The following is a 14,323-nucleotide window of genomic DNA, read 5'->3' on the forward strand; positions in this document are numbered from 1 at the left end:
TGGTGAAGAACAAAACCGGTTTTAGAGCTGGCTGTCCAACAGCAAATAACATGTTTACATTTATGTTATTTACCTTCATTAGTTAATATTTCAGAAAACATAGGATTAGATACTATGCTGTATGTATATACTTTGAAAAAGCCGTTGACGGGCAAAGAGTAGTTTGCCATACCCAAAGCTGGACATTGGAAATATCAGTTGAAAAATGTTACGAATTATAAAGACGATTCATAATGCAGTAAAAGTATGTGCTAAGTCCCAACATCGTATTACCGGTGTGTTTCCTTGCCCTGGGGACGTATGCCAAGGTTGTCCTGGGGACGTATGCCAAGGTTGTCCTGGGGACGTATGCCGAGGTTGTTCTGGGGACGTATGCCAAGGTTGTCCTGGGGAAGTATGCCAAGGTTGTGTTTACTCACCTGTACATGTTTTTATTTTCCAAAGATCTTGAAGCCTACTTAGCTGCCACAAGCAGGCAAGTTTTGGTAGAAACCTTAGAATTGGTTTTACTTTTGTATGCTGACGATTATAGTGTATTTGCTGACACCACGGATCGGTTTCAATGTATTCTCAATAGACTGCAAACATATTGCTTAAATTGGAAATCCAAACTGAAAATGGAAAAAGAAAAAGAGTGATTGCATTTTCACAGATAGCTATTTCAAAGGTTATGAAAATTTGTCCTTTGGTTCTACAGAGGTATAGATTTTTAATCAAATTCCAGGTATTTAAGATGCATTTTCTTCAAAACAAAGATGGAGAGAATTTTCGTGGTTGCTGGGCTAAAATGTTAAAAAGCATCCATTTGCGTCTGGGTAAAAATACATTTCTAAGAATGGCTATTTAGAGATGTGAAGATCTCTTAAGGGAACAAACAATGTAAAGAGTGTGTTTATGTATGTCCATGAGAATACAATTCGCTTGTCTAAGGTGTCAAACATTGCTAGGAGATAGAGAATTTTGTCACATAATCACTATGCTTAGAGCGAGTAAATTCTAAATTAGATGCAATAATGAAGATGTGACAATATATGTTATGGAGATAGATCGTGCACAATTTTTCATTTTATTAACGCAAATAAAATTGTTAGTATTCTAATCCGCTATACGGAGAACTACAAAAGAAAATATTGACTCGCCTTTGATTGTAAAATTCGACCTTCGAAACAGTTGTGATTTTCATGAAAATGATATTCGGAAAATTGTGATGACTAATTTAGCAATGGATACTATAAAAACCATAAAGATCGGAAAAGCCGTTTTATCATTAACTCATGGATCATTGACTCAGGATCAATATTAGTTTACTGTAGTTTGCTCATTGCAGGCTTTAGGGTTATCTTTTATTTGATAGTATGTGATTATTGTGTAATATATATTTTTATTTAACTCATTTGTAAAGGCTACGTATCGGTGCAAAACTCATCTTCTAAAGTTGGTGAAATTCAAACAAAGATAATTCACACATCGACGGCTTGGTGGGGTTTGCTTTAGACGGACATATTTTAATGAAGAAATTTATTTTCCGATGGCTAATTTGTTTAAGTGAGTATATATTGCTTTGAATGGCAAATTTATTTATTTATGTTTATATTTCTGTTTATGAAAAGAGGGTGGGGGCTCTAGAACTGTTGTAACTGCTAGAGTACTTCTCATGTTTTTCACATTCGTATCGCCACCGATATAGCCAACACCGATATTACCAGCATCGATGTAGCCAACACCGATATAACCAACATCGATGTAACCAAGACGGATGTAACCAACACCGATGTAGCCAACACTGATGTAACCAACATGGATATAGCCAACACCAATGTAACCAATGCAACCAACATGGATGTAGCCAACACCGATGCAACCAACATCGATGTAAACAACACCGATGTAACCAACTCCGATGTAACCAACACCGATGTAGCCAACATTGGTGTAACCAACACCGATGTAACCGACATCAATGTAGCCAAAACCGATGTAACCAACACCGATGTAACCAACATGGATGTAGCCAGCACCGATGTAACCAACACCGATGTAGCCAACACCGATGTAACCAACACCGATGTAACCAACACCGATGTAACCAACACCGATGTAACCAACATCGATGTAGCCAACACCGATGTAACCAACACCGATGTAACCAACATCGATGTAGCCAACACCGATGTAACCAACATCGATGTAAACAACACCGAAGCAACCAGTACAGAAATCAACTGCAAGGACAATTTGTATATAGAAACAACTTCATAGCACCTTTCAATCTCAGTATTTGCCTTTTTGATGTGCCCCCCTTCTTTTTTAAAATTTCATTTATAATGATAAAGATAACTTTATTTTTTTTTTCAGTTCTTTCTCCCAAATAAGGCTTTGATTGTGGCAAGATCAAAGAAAACATCAGGGCCAAACTCAAAGAATTATGAGTCACTCGACGAAGAGATCACAGAAGACGTCCAAACCTTCAGTAAAAGGCCGAATGTACGTCTATTTAAGATACGTTATTATTATTGGTTTTGTTTTTTTTAAGACCATTTTGCTAGCGCATGTTAAACTCAAATGTGTAATGTAAGTTATCTTATAGTACTTTATTGTTGTTATTAATTTTGGGACGATACATCATGTAGCATGCACGTCGTAACGTAATTTACGTTTGTCATGTCATGCAGAGTAAGGTAGGAACACACACACACACACAAACTCACACACACACGAACACCCATACACCTATATATATATAGAGAGAGAGAGAGACAGACAGACAGACAGACTGACTGACAGACGGACAGAGACAGAGACAGACAGACAGGGAAATATATATAAATAGACCGATAGATGAATAAGGATCTGGTTTAGTGGTAAGTTTTTAAGACGCAACTTTATCATTTTATAAAAATTAAATGTATGATAACTCACATCAACCAGTTAATACGGACATGCAATTGTTTTATCAAAACAACGAACTTCAAAGAGTTTAGCTAATGACATACTAATTGGCTAACAACAGAGAGAGAGAGAGAGAGAGAGAGAGAGAGAGAGAGCATACAAAGTATAGATATTCAGTTGCCAAAGGTTTTGATTTATTTTAATACGTTTTAAATGTATCTTAGGTTATAAAAAGCTCTTAACTCAATCTAACCTTGCTTCACAATAATTTAAAAACTTCACTTACTTCCATCACGAATGGCCATTTGCTACATTCATGTATAACTTGGACTGGTCTGAACAGGGATTACTAAATTGTTCATTTCACATATGCTTGAGAAAGCATCTTTAAAACTGCAATATGTCTTGTCTGCGATAGCAAAACTGCATTTCCATTGCATAACGCCGCAAGCACGACTTAACATACAAGGGAGATAATCACTGCCAAGATACATTTTGGTTTATTGCTTATTGTATGACCGAGCTTCATTCCAGAAAGAGGCTGGATGTGTAATAATTAAAATGATTTTCTTCCTTCGATTCTCCTCTTAGAGCTGGTAATTAAGCATCGCCAAACTAAAGCTCTTCTGCACGAACAAGCATAATACATTATATAATCATGAAAATTATTTCTGTCAGATATTCCTGACAACATCTTTAAATATATAATCGTGCTTTTGGCGGGCCTTCCTCGTCAATAACATATAACTGTTAGGAAAGCACCTAGTAAACTTGTCTTTTTGTTTGTTGTCAGGTTTTTCTCTCAAATAAAGTAGAACTGTTAGAGAGACACGTGAGGAGCAAGTTCCGCACCAACGACACACAGTGGTCAAACATGTGGCAGATTGTAAGTTCGTATAGCTTCACAATTTTAATATTACATCCTGTTCATTCATACATTGTAAATTTCAGAAAATAGGTCCAAACTTTTAGTGATTAGTGATGTGGCAAAAAACTAAGACATTTGGTCAGCGTTGTCAACATATAAAATATAAGCGAACATGGTAAGCATTTGCTGGATTTTGTTTCCTATTTACTTTTTCAAACGCTTGTTTTATTAAGATGTATTATCTATATTTAATGGATCTTTAATCTTGTATCACATAAATGTTTATATGGACTTCGTGATTAAGAGAGGAATTATTGTGACAGATGATTTGTATTTTTTAAATTGATAAATATATTCGAAAAGGGCACAGTTGATAATCTTTCCTAGAGATCAGTACGAATACCAGTTAAACGGATCTGCTGTAAATACGTGCAATAAATGTTTGTTTTACATTAATCTATGGAAAATTTAATTCCTTATTCTTTCTCTAAACTCGCGTACATTGTGAACCATGTTCCATCTCTTGCTGGGTGAATCCTATTTTATGATCAACATGTTTATTAAAGAATCTGTATAATGTAACGCATTTTGTAGAGTTCAAATGACTTTATCACAACCAACTCCATCAATATAATAATAATAATAATAATAATAATAATAATAATAATAATAATAATATCAATTCAGAATGGGGATGTATCACCGTCCATGAAGGTCGTGGAAGCCTGGCAATCTGGTTATAACGGAAGTGGGATTATTGTCTCAGTGGTGGATCAGGGAATTGAATTGGACCACAGCGATCTGGATGCAAATATCAGAGTAAGTTTTCCCGTGAAATAAACACTTACACTTGGCTATTATTCTGTTTGTGTTTGTGGGTGTATTTTCCTTTCGATATGACCAAATATATACACACTTACAAACAAACAGGGTCACGAATTCATAATCTCCCAATTTCACTATGCTTGATATCTTAACTTCGAAGCAAGTTACTCCAAATCTTATGTTCACAGATGATCAAGCTGTTTTTAGTACAGTGTCTATGATATCAAGCTGTTTTAAGTACAGTGTCTATGATATCAAGCTGTTTTAAGTACAGTGTCTATGATATCAAGCTGCTTTTAGTACAGTGTCTATGGTATCAAGCTGGTTTTAGTACAGTGTCTATGATATCAAGCTGTTTTTAGTATAGTGTCTATGATATCAAGCTGCTTTTAGTACAGTGTCTATGATATCAAGCCGGTTCTTGGATGTGAAAAATCATTGTATCTACAATGGCGTACGTTTGCTGTAAATGAGAGCGTAGTGTGTCAACTGCATTATAGGAACTGAACGATGGTTAACATGACTAACTAGTAAAAGGTATGACACCTGTTGAAAGAATGTGGACACTTTTGCTAAAGAATATTATATGACATGAAATGATACAAGACACGAAATTATATGACATGAAATGATACAAGACACGAAATTATATGACATGAAATGATACAAGACACGAAATTATATGACATGAAATGATACAAGACACGAAATTATATGTGATGAAACAATATATAACACAAAATTATATGACATGGAACGATGTAAGAAACAAAATTATATAACATGAAATGATATAAGATACAGAATTGTATGACATGAAATGATATAAGATACAAAATTGTATGACTTGATCCAGCAGTCTGTTTTTTGTTAAGATAATCTGCAAGATCGCATTAAAGATATTATTTCAGTATTACATGAAAAGTGCATTAATAGGTAAGTTTTAAAACGCAATTTTTTGTTTTTTCAGTTGGACGGCCATTACGACTTTGTAGATAGTGACTTGAATCCTTATCCACCTTTTAACTTTAGGTGAGTAACAGCATTGAGATAATAATAATAATAATAATAATAATAATCTTTGTTTAACGCGAATCGAATATTTAGTCATGAAAAGACCTATCCACCGCGAGCTTCCCAACGTATGAATTGGCTATGTTATGCAAAAGTCACTTATGCACCCTTGTAAAATCGCACTCACACTCGCACAGATTTAGAATGGATTAATATATTAGATTCATGTGCAATGCGTAACTCCACCCCCAGTTCGAAGTAAGTGAATCTGTTTTCTGTTTAGTCAAACAACATCAATATTTTATAGTATAGTGTTTTAATAACCATATAAATATATCTATAGTTATCGTTCTCTCTGTGTATATATATATATATATATATATATATATATATATATATATATATATATATATATATAATGGTTGACACGGATACATATATGAACATCGAGTTTGATAATCTTTGACTTACTCTGACGCTTTCAATGTTCTTACCGTCCATTATCTAAGCCAATGTGTATAGATAATCCAATCTGAGTAGACATGAAGATATAATTTGTTGCTGTGTATGCGGTAGTAGAGCTAGGCTTTAATAATTTTGTCTGCAAGACGCTTTCTCCAAATATCACCAAAGATAAGACGCAATGCTGTGACTGCAAGACGTTCCTATCAAAATATCACCAAAGATACGATGCATAATTATGACTGCAAGACGCTCGTATCCAAATATCATTAAAGATACGATGTATAGTTTTGACTGCAAGACGCTCGTATCCAAATATCATTAAAGATACGATGTATAGTTTTGACTGCAAGACGCTCGTATCCAAATATCATTAAAGATACGATGTATAGTTTAGACTGCAAGACGCTCCTATCAAAATATCACTAAAGATACGATGCATAGTTCTGACTGAAGTACATGGTGCTACAACTCAAAGGTCTTAAATTAAGTAGCATAAAAGAGTAAAAACCAACACATTTTGTAAAACTGAACTAATAATTTAATACAAAATGAAAAATTAAACATAACTTACATGCTGCTGAACTAAATCATAAATAGTGATAAACATTATATCTCAGGTTTAAAAATAGTGAGTATTCCATGTGAGTTCTAATGGTTCTCTGAATGACGTTCAATATCATGTGCTGATATTTCCTTTAGCGATCGAATATAAAAATGTCAGCCAAAAATGTTCAATGAAAACAAAAAAAAATCAGAAGGTTTTCCCACGATCGCAGTCAATCAGGAAAGAGAATACTGCACAATAATTTCATGGACTTTCGCAGTCAATCAGGAAAGAGAATACTGCACAATAATTTCATGGACTTGTTCGGACCAATCAGATTCACACAAAGTGTTATGTTCACATGTTATAATATCAAAAATATTAAACTGGGCTAACTATAGGCATAGTGTACCGACTATGTGATAATATTACATATATTTCTTCTACTAAAAAAACCCATATAAAATGTCATCAAATAGTTAGCATCCCAAAACAATATAAATAAACATTCCGCAATTTGGATCGGACGACTGAGGATAGAACTCGATGATAATATATTTAAAAATGCCTAAACAATTTGTGCATTAGATCGGCATAAAAACCATATGTGTTTCCATGCATTAGAGTTTAGAGAACATTTTTACAACCTTGAAAATTAGTTTCCCGCGGCATTTACTTTTAGCCAGATTCTTTAAAACGCGATACCGTCTGGTCTGCACCGAGTGACATTCGTTATGTTCTCGGTAGGAAATTAAATCCATAATATCAAAATAAAGAAAACATATTGTTGTAAACTATGCTACAAAGAATGAAATCGTGAATGTAACAATGCAAAAGGAGATAAATGTAATAGATAATCGATACATCTTAGTATATTTAGTACTCTCTTGTATATCCCGTCCCCACCACCACCACCAGTCGACCGGTTCTCTGACAGTAAAATAATGAACGGTCAGATACCTGTATTATTCATTTCGCACAAACTACATATGTGAAGCAAGTAAAGTATTCATCTCACACAAACTACAAATGTGAAGCAAGTAAACAATTCATTTCACACAAACTACAAATGTGAAGCAAGTAAAATATTCATTTCACACAAACTACAAATGTGAAGCAAGTAAAGTATTCATCTCACACGAACTACAAATGTGAAGCAAGTAAAGAGTTCATCTCACACATGTAGTTAAATTCGAAATAACAACTCACTGCACGCACCGACCATACTAATTCAGTCATATTTGTTACAACTCTTTGGTGTTAAATTAAGTAACAGAAAGAAGCAAAACCAACAGGTTTAGTCATTCTATACTTTTGGGTTTGTGATAAGGCATTTTGGATTATTTGAAATTTAATTAAAAATACTGTAAATATCTCTTGCATTTTTACTTGGTATTCTAAGGAAAAGAAATCACAAAACGATTTCTTTTCCTTAGAATACCAAATAAAAATGCAAGAGATATTTACAGTATTTTTAATTAAATTTCAAATAATTCAAAATGCCTTATCACAAATCCAAAAGTATAGAATGTTCTGAATGAATTCTAGAATCTTCATTGTACTGATGTACCAAAATGATACAATACAGAACATCCTTAAATGAGTCCTCAATAATCCCAAAGTCGTGTTTTAGTCCAAAAAGTCACAAAACTATTTGCAATTCCAATGAATAATTTCAATAAATAAGTCTTCTCAAATCATATTTGAACTCAGCTATAAACTTTGATCATAGATTCCCCACAAAAACTGATATTAAACAGGCATAAAGTCTTTGTTTACAAATGACCTATTTTTAAAGATACGTCTACTTGACCTATATACTAGTCATTCTAAGGTGGGAGAATCACTAATTCTTAAACAAAGTCAGACCCTGCACTTACATTTTAGTAAAAATGTTTTATTTTTTTTAAATTACAAGTTACAATAAACTTGAAGTACAATTTATAATTATAGACACACGTTCTTCACAAAATACAGATATAAACGGCATTTGACTTAGTTACACAGTACGGGTAATGTATACTTTCATAGTACCAAACAAAGCCCAATTACCAACGCTCTCGGCGTGATAACAAAGTAGGTAAATGGACGCGTGTTATATTTACATGTGATGCAACAGCAACGTCGTGCAATTAATTCCGTTATAATCTTCCACACCCTAAATAACAGAAAATCGATTAAAAAAATGAGTAAACAAAACAAAACCGGAGAATTGTTAAATTATAGCGTTAATTGGTTTTCTGGAAGTTTTGTATATGCGTTTCGCTAAATATTTGTCAGAGACATTTATTGAGTCGACTAAAGGCAGATACATTGAACTCGAATGGACAAAAACATTTTAGAAATGAAAAGTTACATGTTGATATTGGTTTAAAACCTTAAACAAAAAAACACAGAAGCTACATTCAAACAATATCTCAGCTCTTCTGTACAAATAAGGCATGTCCCATTTAATATCAAGATATTTAAAACAAAGCAAGAGGCCGATCTTAGGAGCTTAGCAACTGAGGCTGCAGGTGTTAGTGATAAGTAACGAGAGCACTGCAGATGACTTTATGTTATTTGATAGTAGCCAGTGTATACATCCCTTACAAGAAAGAAGGCAACAATAGTAACGTGTATTTTACGTATTTGGAGCAATGTGATTACAGTCAGATCGTAAATTATATATATATATATATATATATATATATATATATATATATATATATATATATATATATTATTATTATCTAGACACGGGACTCAAGTCGCAGGATTCATTGCAGCGGAAAGAGACAACGACAACTGTATTGCAGGCGTGGCGTACGGCTCGACCCTTATAGGTATTTTCTGACCTTCAGATCATCCGTGAGTAGATACATGAAATGATTTATTAAATTTTGGTGGCAGGTTGTATCGCTTGAAAAAAAGTTGTTTTCCATACGAAACATTTAATAACAAATAAATGCTATACATATAATATATCATTGTGTAACAAAATGGTACCTCTAATGAATATGGTCCGTATTTCAACAGCTTATTCTGATCAAACATTTTGAATAATATTGAATGGTGATGGATTTTAGTTAAAATATGTCTATATTATTCATAATAGTACCAAACTATTATCACAAGTGAGCTAATATATTTGATAAGTGGTTCTATGATAGAAGCTATGGCATTAAGTCAGAAACATTTTTCACACCCAATTTTGACTGGATATGGTCTCATGTCAAGAGAAATCTAAACAACGCCATAAAAATCTTACACTCACATAAATTTATGATAACTGGTATCGAAAAACATATTTTTCGGCTGTCGTAAAAAGAGTTTAGATACGGTTCTAAAATTGCCTAAGAATGAATGGGAAAAATAAACAACAATTATTGGTGTGGAGAGAACTTGTTTGCTTCTTAAAGTCTGTTGGAGGGTGATTGTGATTAATTTAAAACTATTTTGCGCGTGTCTCTCCAAACACACATTCGAATAAGACATGAAAAGCACATATTGGAATGTTCTATAGACATTTTATATTTAAAGCCATTTAACAGTGATTTTAGCAACAAGTTAGTTATTTTTTAGCTTCAGTTTGGATCATTTGCATTTACGGTTTTTGAGAAGGTCTTTACAGATTAATGTAAGCAGTAATATGCAGATCAAACAAACAATACTTTCAGAAAGCATACAAACAAATAAACAAATTCATCAGCACGTTTTACATCCAGTGCAATCATACGTTTTTTGTCATGACTTAAAAACACCCAACTAAATGGACATAAATGGAGAAGCCTTTACATTATGGCATGGTTTTAAAAAATTAATTGGACATATATGGAGAAGACTTTACCTTGTGGCGTGATTTTAAAAACCTAATTGGACTTAAATGGAGAAGCCTTTACATTATGGCATGGTTTAAAAAAGTAATTGGACATACATGGAGAAGACTTTACCTTGTGGCGTGATTTTAAAACACTAATTGGACATAAATGGAAAAGCCTTTACATTATGGCATGATTAGAAAAACTAATTGGACATAAATGGTGAAGCCTTTACATGATGGCATAATTTAAAAAAACTAATTGGACATAAATGGTGAAGCCTTTACAGTATGGCATGATTTAAAAAAATAATTGGACATAAATAGAGAATCTTTTATTTTACATTATGGCATAATTTCATCATCATTGGCGACTCGGTCTCGAAAGACCATGCGAATAGCGCCCTTGGGGTGTTGCCTGTCTCTGTTGGCAACGTCTGCTGTGGCTGTGCAGGCCTATACGTGAGTGACAGTCCCTACTGCAGTTGGTGCAGACATACTGGGAAGTCTGCATTACTGTGGTTGCTGTTGCGTTCTTCTTTCTCTTACGTTTCTCTGCCACCAACTGGCCTCTCCTCGCATCAGCGACTGATATGCCATTGTTTACCATCAGTCTCCAGGTGCCTCGGTCCTCAGCCAGCTCTTCCCAGCCATCGGGTGAAATGTTGCATGCCTTCATGTCCCTCTTGCACACATCTTTGAAACGGAGTGAGGGGCGTCCGACTCTTCTCATGCCAGTGGCCAGCTGTCCATATAAGATGTCCTTTGGCAGCCTTCCATCCTCCATGCGTCGGACGTGACCCAGCCATCGAAGGCGGCGTTTAATTAGCAGGGAGTACATGCTGGGGGTTCTTGCACGCTGCAGGATCTCGCTGTGTGGAACACGGTCTTGCCAGCTGATTTCAGGATGCGTTTTAGGCACCGTATATGGAAGGAGTTGAGCCGGCGTTCTTGCCTCATGTAGGTACTCCACGTCTCACTTCCATATAGAAGGGTGCTGAGAACGCAGGCCTGGTAGACTCGGACCTTGGTGTGCTCTGTCAGCGCGTTGTTTTCCCAAACCCTCTTTGTTAATCGAGCCATGATGGTGTTTGCCTTTCCAAGCCTTCTGTCCAGCTCCATATCAATCGAGAGAGTGTTGCTGATGGTTGACCCTAGGTAGGTAAAGTTGTTGACTGCTTCCAGGGTGACACCGTTGATTTTGATTGAAGGGGCAATGGTGGTATCTTGCACGCTGACATTTGTTTTTTCCAAGCTGATTGTGAGACCAAAGTGCATGCAGGCAACAGCAAAACGGTCTCCCAGTCTCTGGAGGGCTTCCTCGGTGTGGGCCACAAGAGCTGCGTCATCTGCAAAAAGCATCTCCCTGATGAGCACAGCTCTCACTTTGGTCTTTGAGCGCAGTCGTGCCAGGTTGAACAGGCTCCCATCAGGCCTGGTGTGTAGATATATGCCATCCGTGGACATGTCGAAGGCGTAGGACAGGAGCAGGGAGAAGAAGATCCCAAAAAGTGTTGGTGCCAGCACGCAGCCCTGCTTCACACCACTGTTAATTGGGAAGGAAGTTGAGGATGATCCATCATACAGGACTGTTCCCTTCATATCTGCATGGAAAGAGATTATCATGCTGAGGAGTTTTGGGGGGCAACCGATCTTACTCAGAAGTTCAAAAAGGCCCTTCCTGCTGACCAAGTCAAAGGCCTTGGTGAGGTCGATGAACATCATGTAGAGTGGTTGACCTTGCTCTCTGCTCTTCTCTTGGAGTTGTCGTAGGGAGAAGATCATGTCTGTCGTCGACCTGCCTGCTCTGAAGCCGCACTGTGATTCCGGGTACACACGGTCTGCCAGCAACTGCAGCCTGTTGAGTATGATGAGGGCGTACACTTTACCAACAATACTCAAGAGCGAGATCCCTCTGTAATTATTACAGTCACTGCGGTCGCCCTTGTTTTTGTAAAGGGTCACAATTGTGGCATCACGCATGTCTTGGGGGACTACTCCTTCCTCCCAGCAGCGGCAAAGTAGCTCGTGCAGTGGTTTAATCAATGCTGGTTTTCCACGTTTGATAGCTTCGGGTGGGATGCTGTCACTACCTGGTGCTTTGTCGTTTGGAAGGCAGTCGATTGCTTTGCTGAGCTCCTCTAAGGTTGGCACTTTGTCGAGCTCTTCCATGGTGGGCAGATTCTTTATGCTGCTGAGGGCTGCATCAGTGACTGACGTTTCTCGGGAGTATAGTTCTGAGTAGTGCTCCACCCATCTGGCCATCTGTTGCCCACGGTCTGTGATCTTCTCTCCCGTCAGGGATTTCAGGGGAGCGACCCCTTTCACTGTAGGGCCTAGAGCCTTCTTGATGCCACTGTACATGCCTTGGATGTGTCCGGACTCGGCACTTCGCTGGATCCCTTCACACAGTTGTTGCCAGTACTCGTTCGCACACTGTCTAGCAATGCGTTGGGTGTTACTTCGGGCACTTCTGAGAGCAGCAAGCGTCCGTTCATTAGGGCATTTTTTGTAAGCTATGAAGGCTTTTCGTTTCTCCTCGATTTGTGGTTCCATCCTTGATAGGTGTGCATTGAACCAGTCCTGGCTGGGTCGTTCCTTCTTGCCAAACGTTAACATAGTTGTACTGTAGATGGCACCCTTCATGGCGTTCCACTTGGCTGTAGCGTCATACTCAGGCAGGTCCTGGAGAGCCTTGTTCAGGGCAGACACATACTCCTCCACCTTGGCAGGGACTGACATCTGTGCAGTGTTTATGCGAGGACATCCTTTTGGTTTTGTGCGGTGTAGCACATGTGGCTGTAGTCGCACTCTGCTGCTCACAAGGGCATGGTCGGAGTCACAGTCTGCACTGTGGTAGGTTCTGGTGGAGAGGACGCTGTTAAGGGCAGAGCGCCTGGTGATGACCAAGTCGAGTTGGTGCCAGTGATGAGATCTGGGGTGTTTCCATGACACTTTGTGTTGTGGCTTACACTTGAAGAAGGTGTTTGTGATGCACAGGCCATGGTAGGTGCATAGCTCCAGCAGTCTCTGGCCGTTTTCGTTGGTCTTTCCAGTGCCATGATATCCGAGGCAGGTTGGCCAAGACTCGTGGTCCGCACCTACTCTGGCATTAAAGTCGCCTAGGAGGAATAGTGGTTCATTTTTGGGGCATCCTTTGATCTGTTCGTCCAGCTGCCCATAGAACTGATCCTTCACGTCTTCTGATGACGTGAGGGTTGGGGCGTAGACACTGATGATGTTGACAGGACCTGAAGTAGTGGTGAGGCGGATGGACAAGAGACGCTCAGTGCCCCCTGTTGGAGGTTCAACCGAGGCCAGGAGATTGTTTTTGATGGCAAAGCCCACTCCGTGCTGACGGGGCTCCTCAGGTTCTCGACCCTTCCAGAAGAAGGTGTAGTTTTCCTCTCTGAGGGAGCCACTAGAGGCGAGCCTGGTTTCCTGGAGGGCAGCTATGCTGATATTTAGTCTGGTGAGTTCTCTATCGATGATGGCCGTCTTTCTGGTGTCGTCCACTTCTCTGAGGTCGTCGGAGATGCCTGTACACATGGTGCGCACATTCCAGCTTGCAAATCGAAGAGCTGGAGTCTTCTTTATTGGTTTCTTGTTTCTTTTGTCTGGTGTGGAATTACCGTCTGCTTGTCATGCTGAACAACACACTGAGCTCCAGACACCCACTGGAGCAGGCAGACGATGGCGGGTCAACACCTTATTGACCGGGGGCTGCCCGGCTTGAGGCGGGCGATAGTTGGCCAGTGGGACACGATGATCCGTAAACTGTCAGCTTCCGTGTTGTTTCCTCACTCAGTAGCGAGACTGGAGTGTCCTCTCCAGGGCGCAAGCCTGGGCGTGGAATATGGAGATCCTGGGCTGCCCAGACGTCAGGATCCCCCTCTCGTCCTTGCTGGTGGGGTCCAAA

General features: G+C 38.1%; 1 protein-coding gene across 1 annotated transcript in view; it reads left to right on the forward strand.

The window, feature by feature from the left end:
- The window catches only part of LOC149800383 (furin-like), a 94,580-nt gene that overhangs the window by 3,291 nt on the left and 76,966 nt on the right, over positions 1 to 14,323 (forward strand). Inside the window, exons 2-6 of the mRNA XM_089958409.1 lie at positions 2,356 to 2,484; positions 3,683 to 3,775; positions 4,445 to 4,576; positions 5,553 to 5,614; positions 9,342 to 9,430. Coding sequence (XP_089814535.1) covers positions 2,356 to 2,484; positions 3,683 to 3,775; positions 4,445 to 4,576; positions 5,553 to 5,614; positions 9,342 to 9,430 — 505 coding nt within the window. The remainder of the gene's footprint in view (positions 1 to 2,355; positions 2,485 to 3,682; positions 3,776 to 4,444; positions 4,577 to 5,552; positions 5,615 to 9,341; positions 9,431 to 14,323) is intronic.

This window comes from Sinohyriopsis cumingii, chromosome 5 (assembly GCF_028554795.1).
Source record: "Sinohyriopsis cumingii isolate HCF-2022 chromosome 5, ASM2855479v2, whole genome shotgun sequence".
In the NCBI taxonomy this organism is placed as follows: domain Eukaryota; kingdom Metazoa; phylum Mollusca; class Bivalvia; order Unionida; family Unionidae; genus Sinohyriopsis; species Sinohyriopsis cumingii.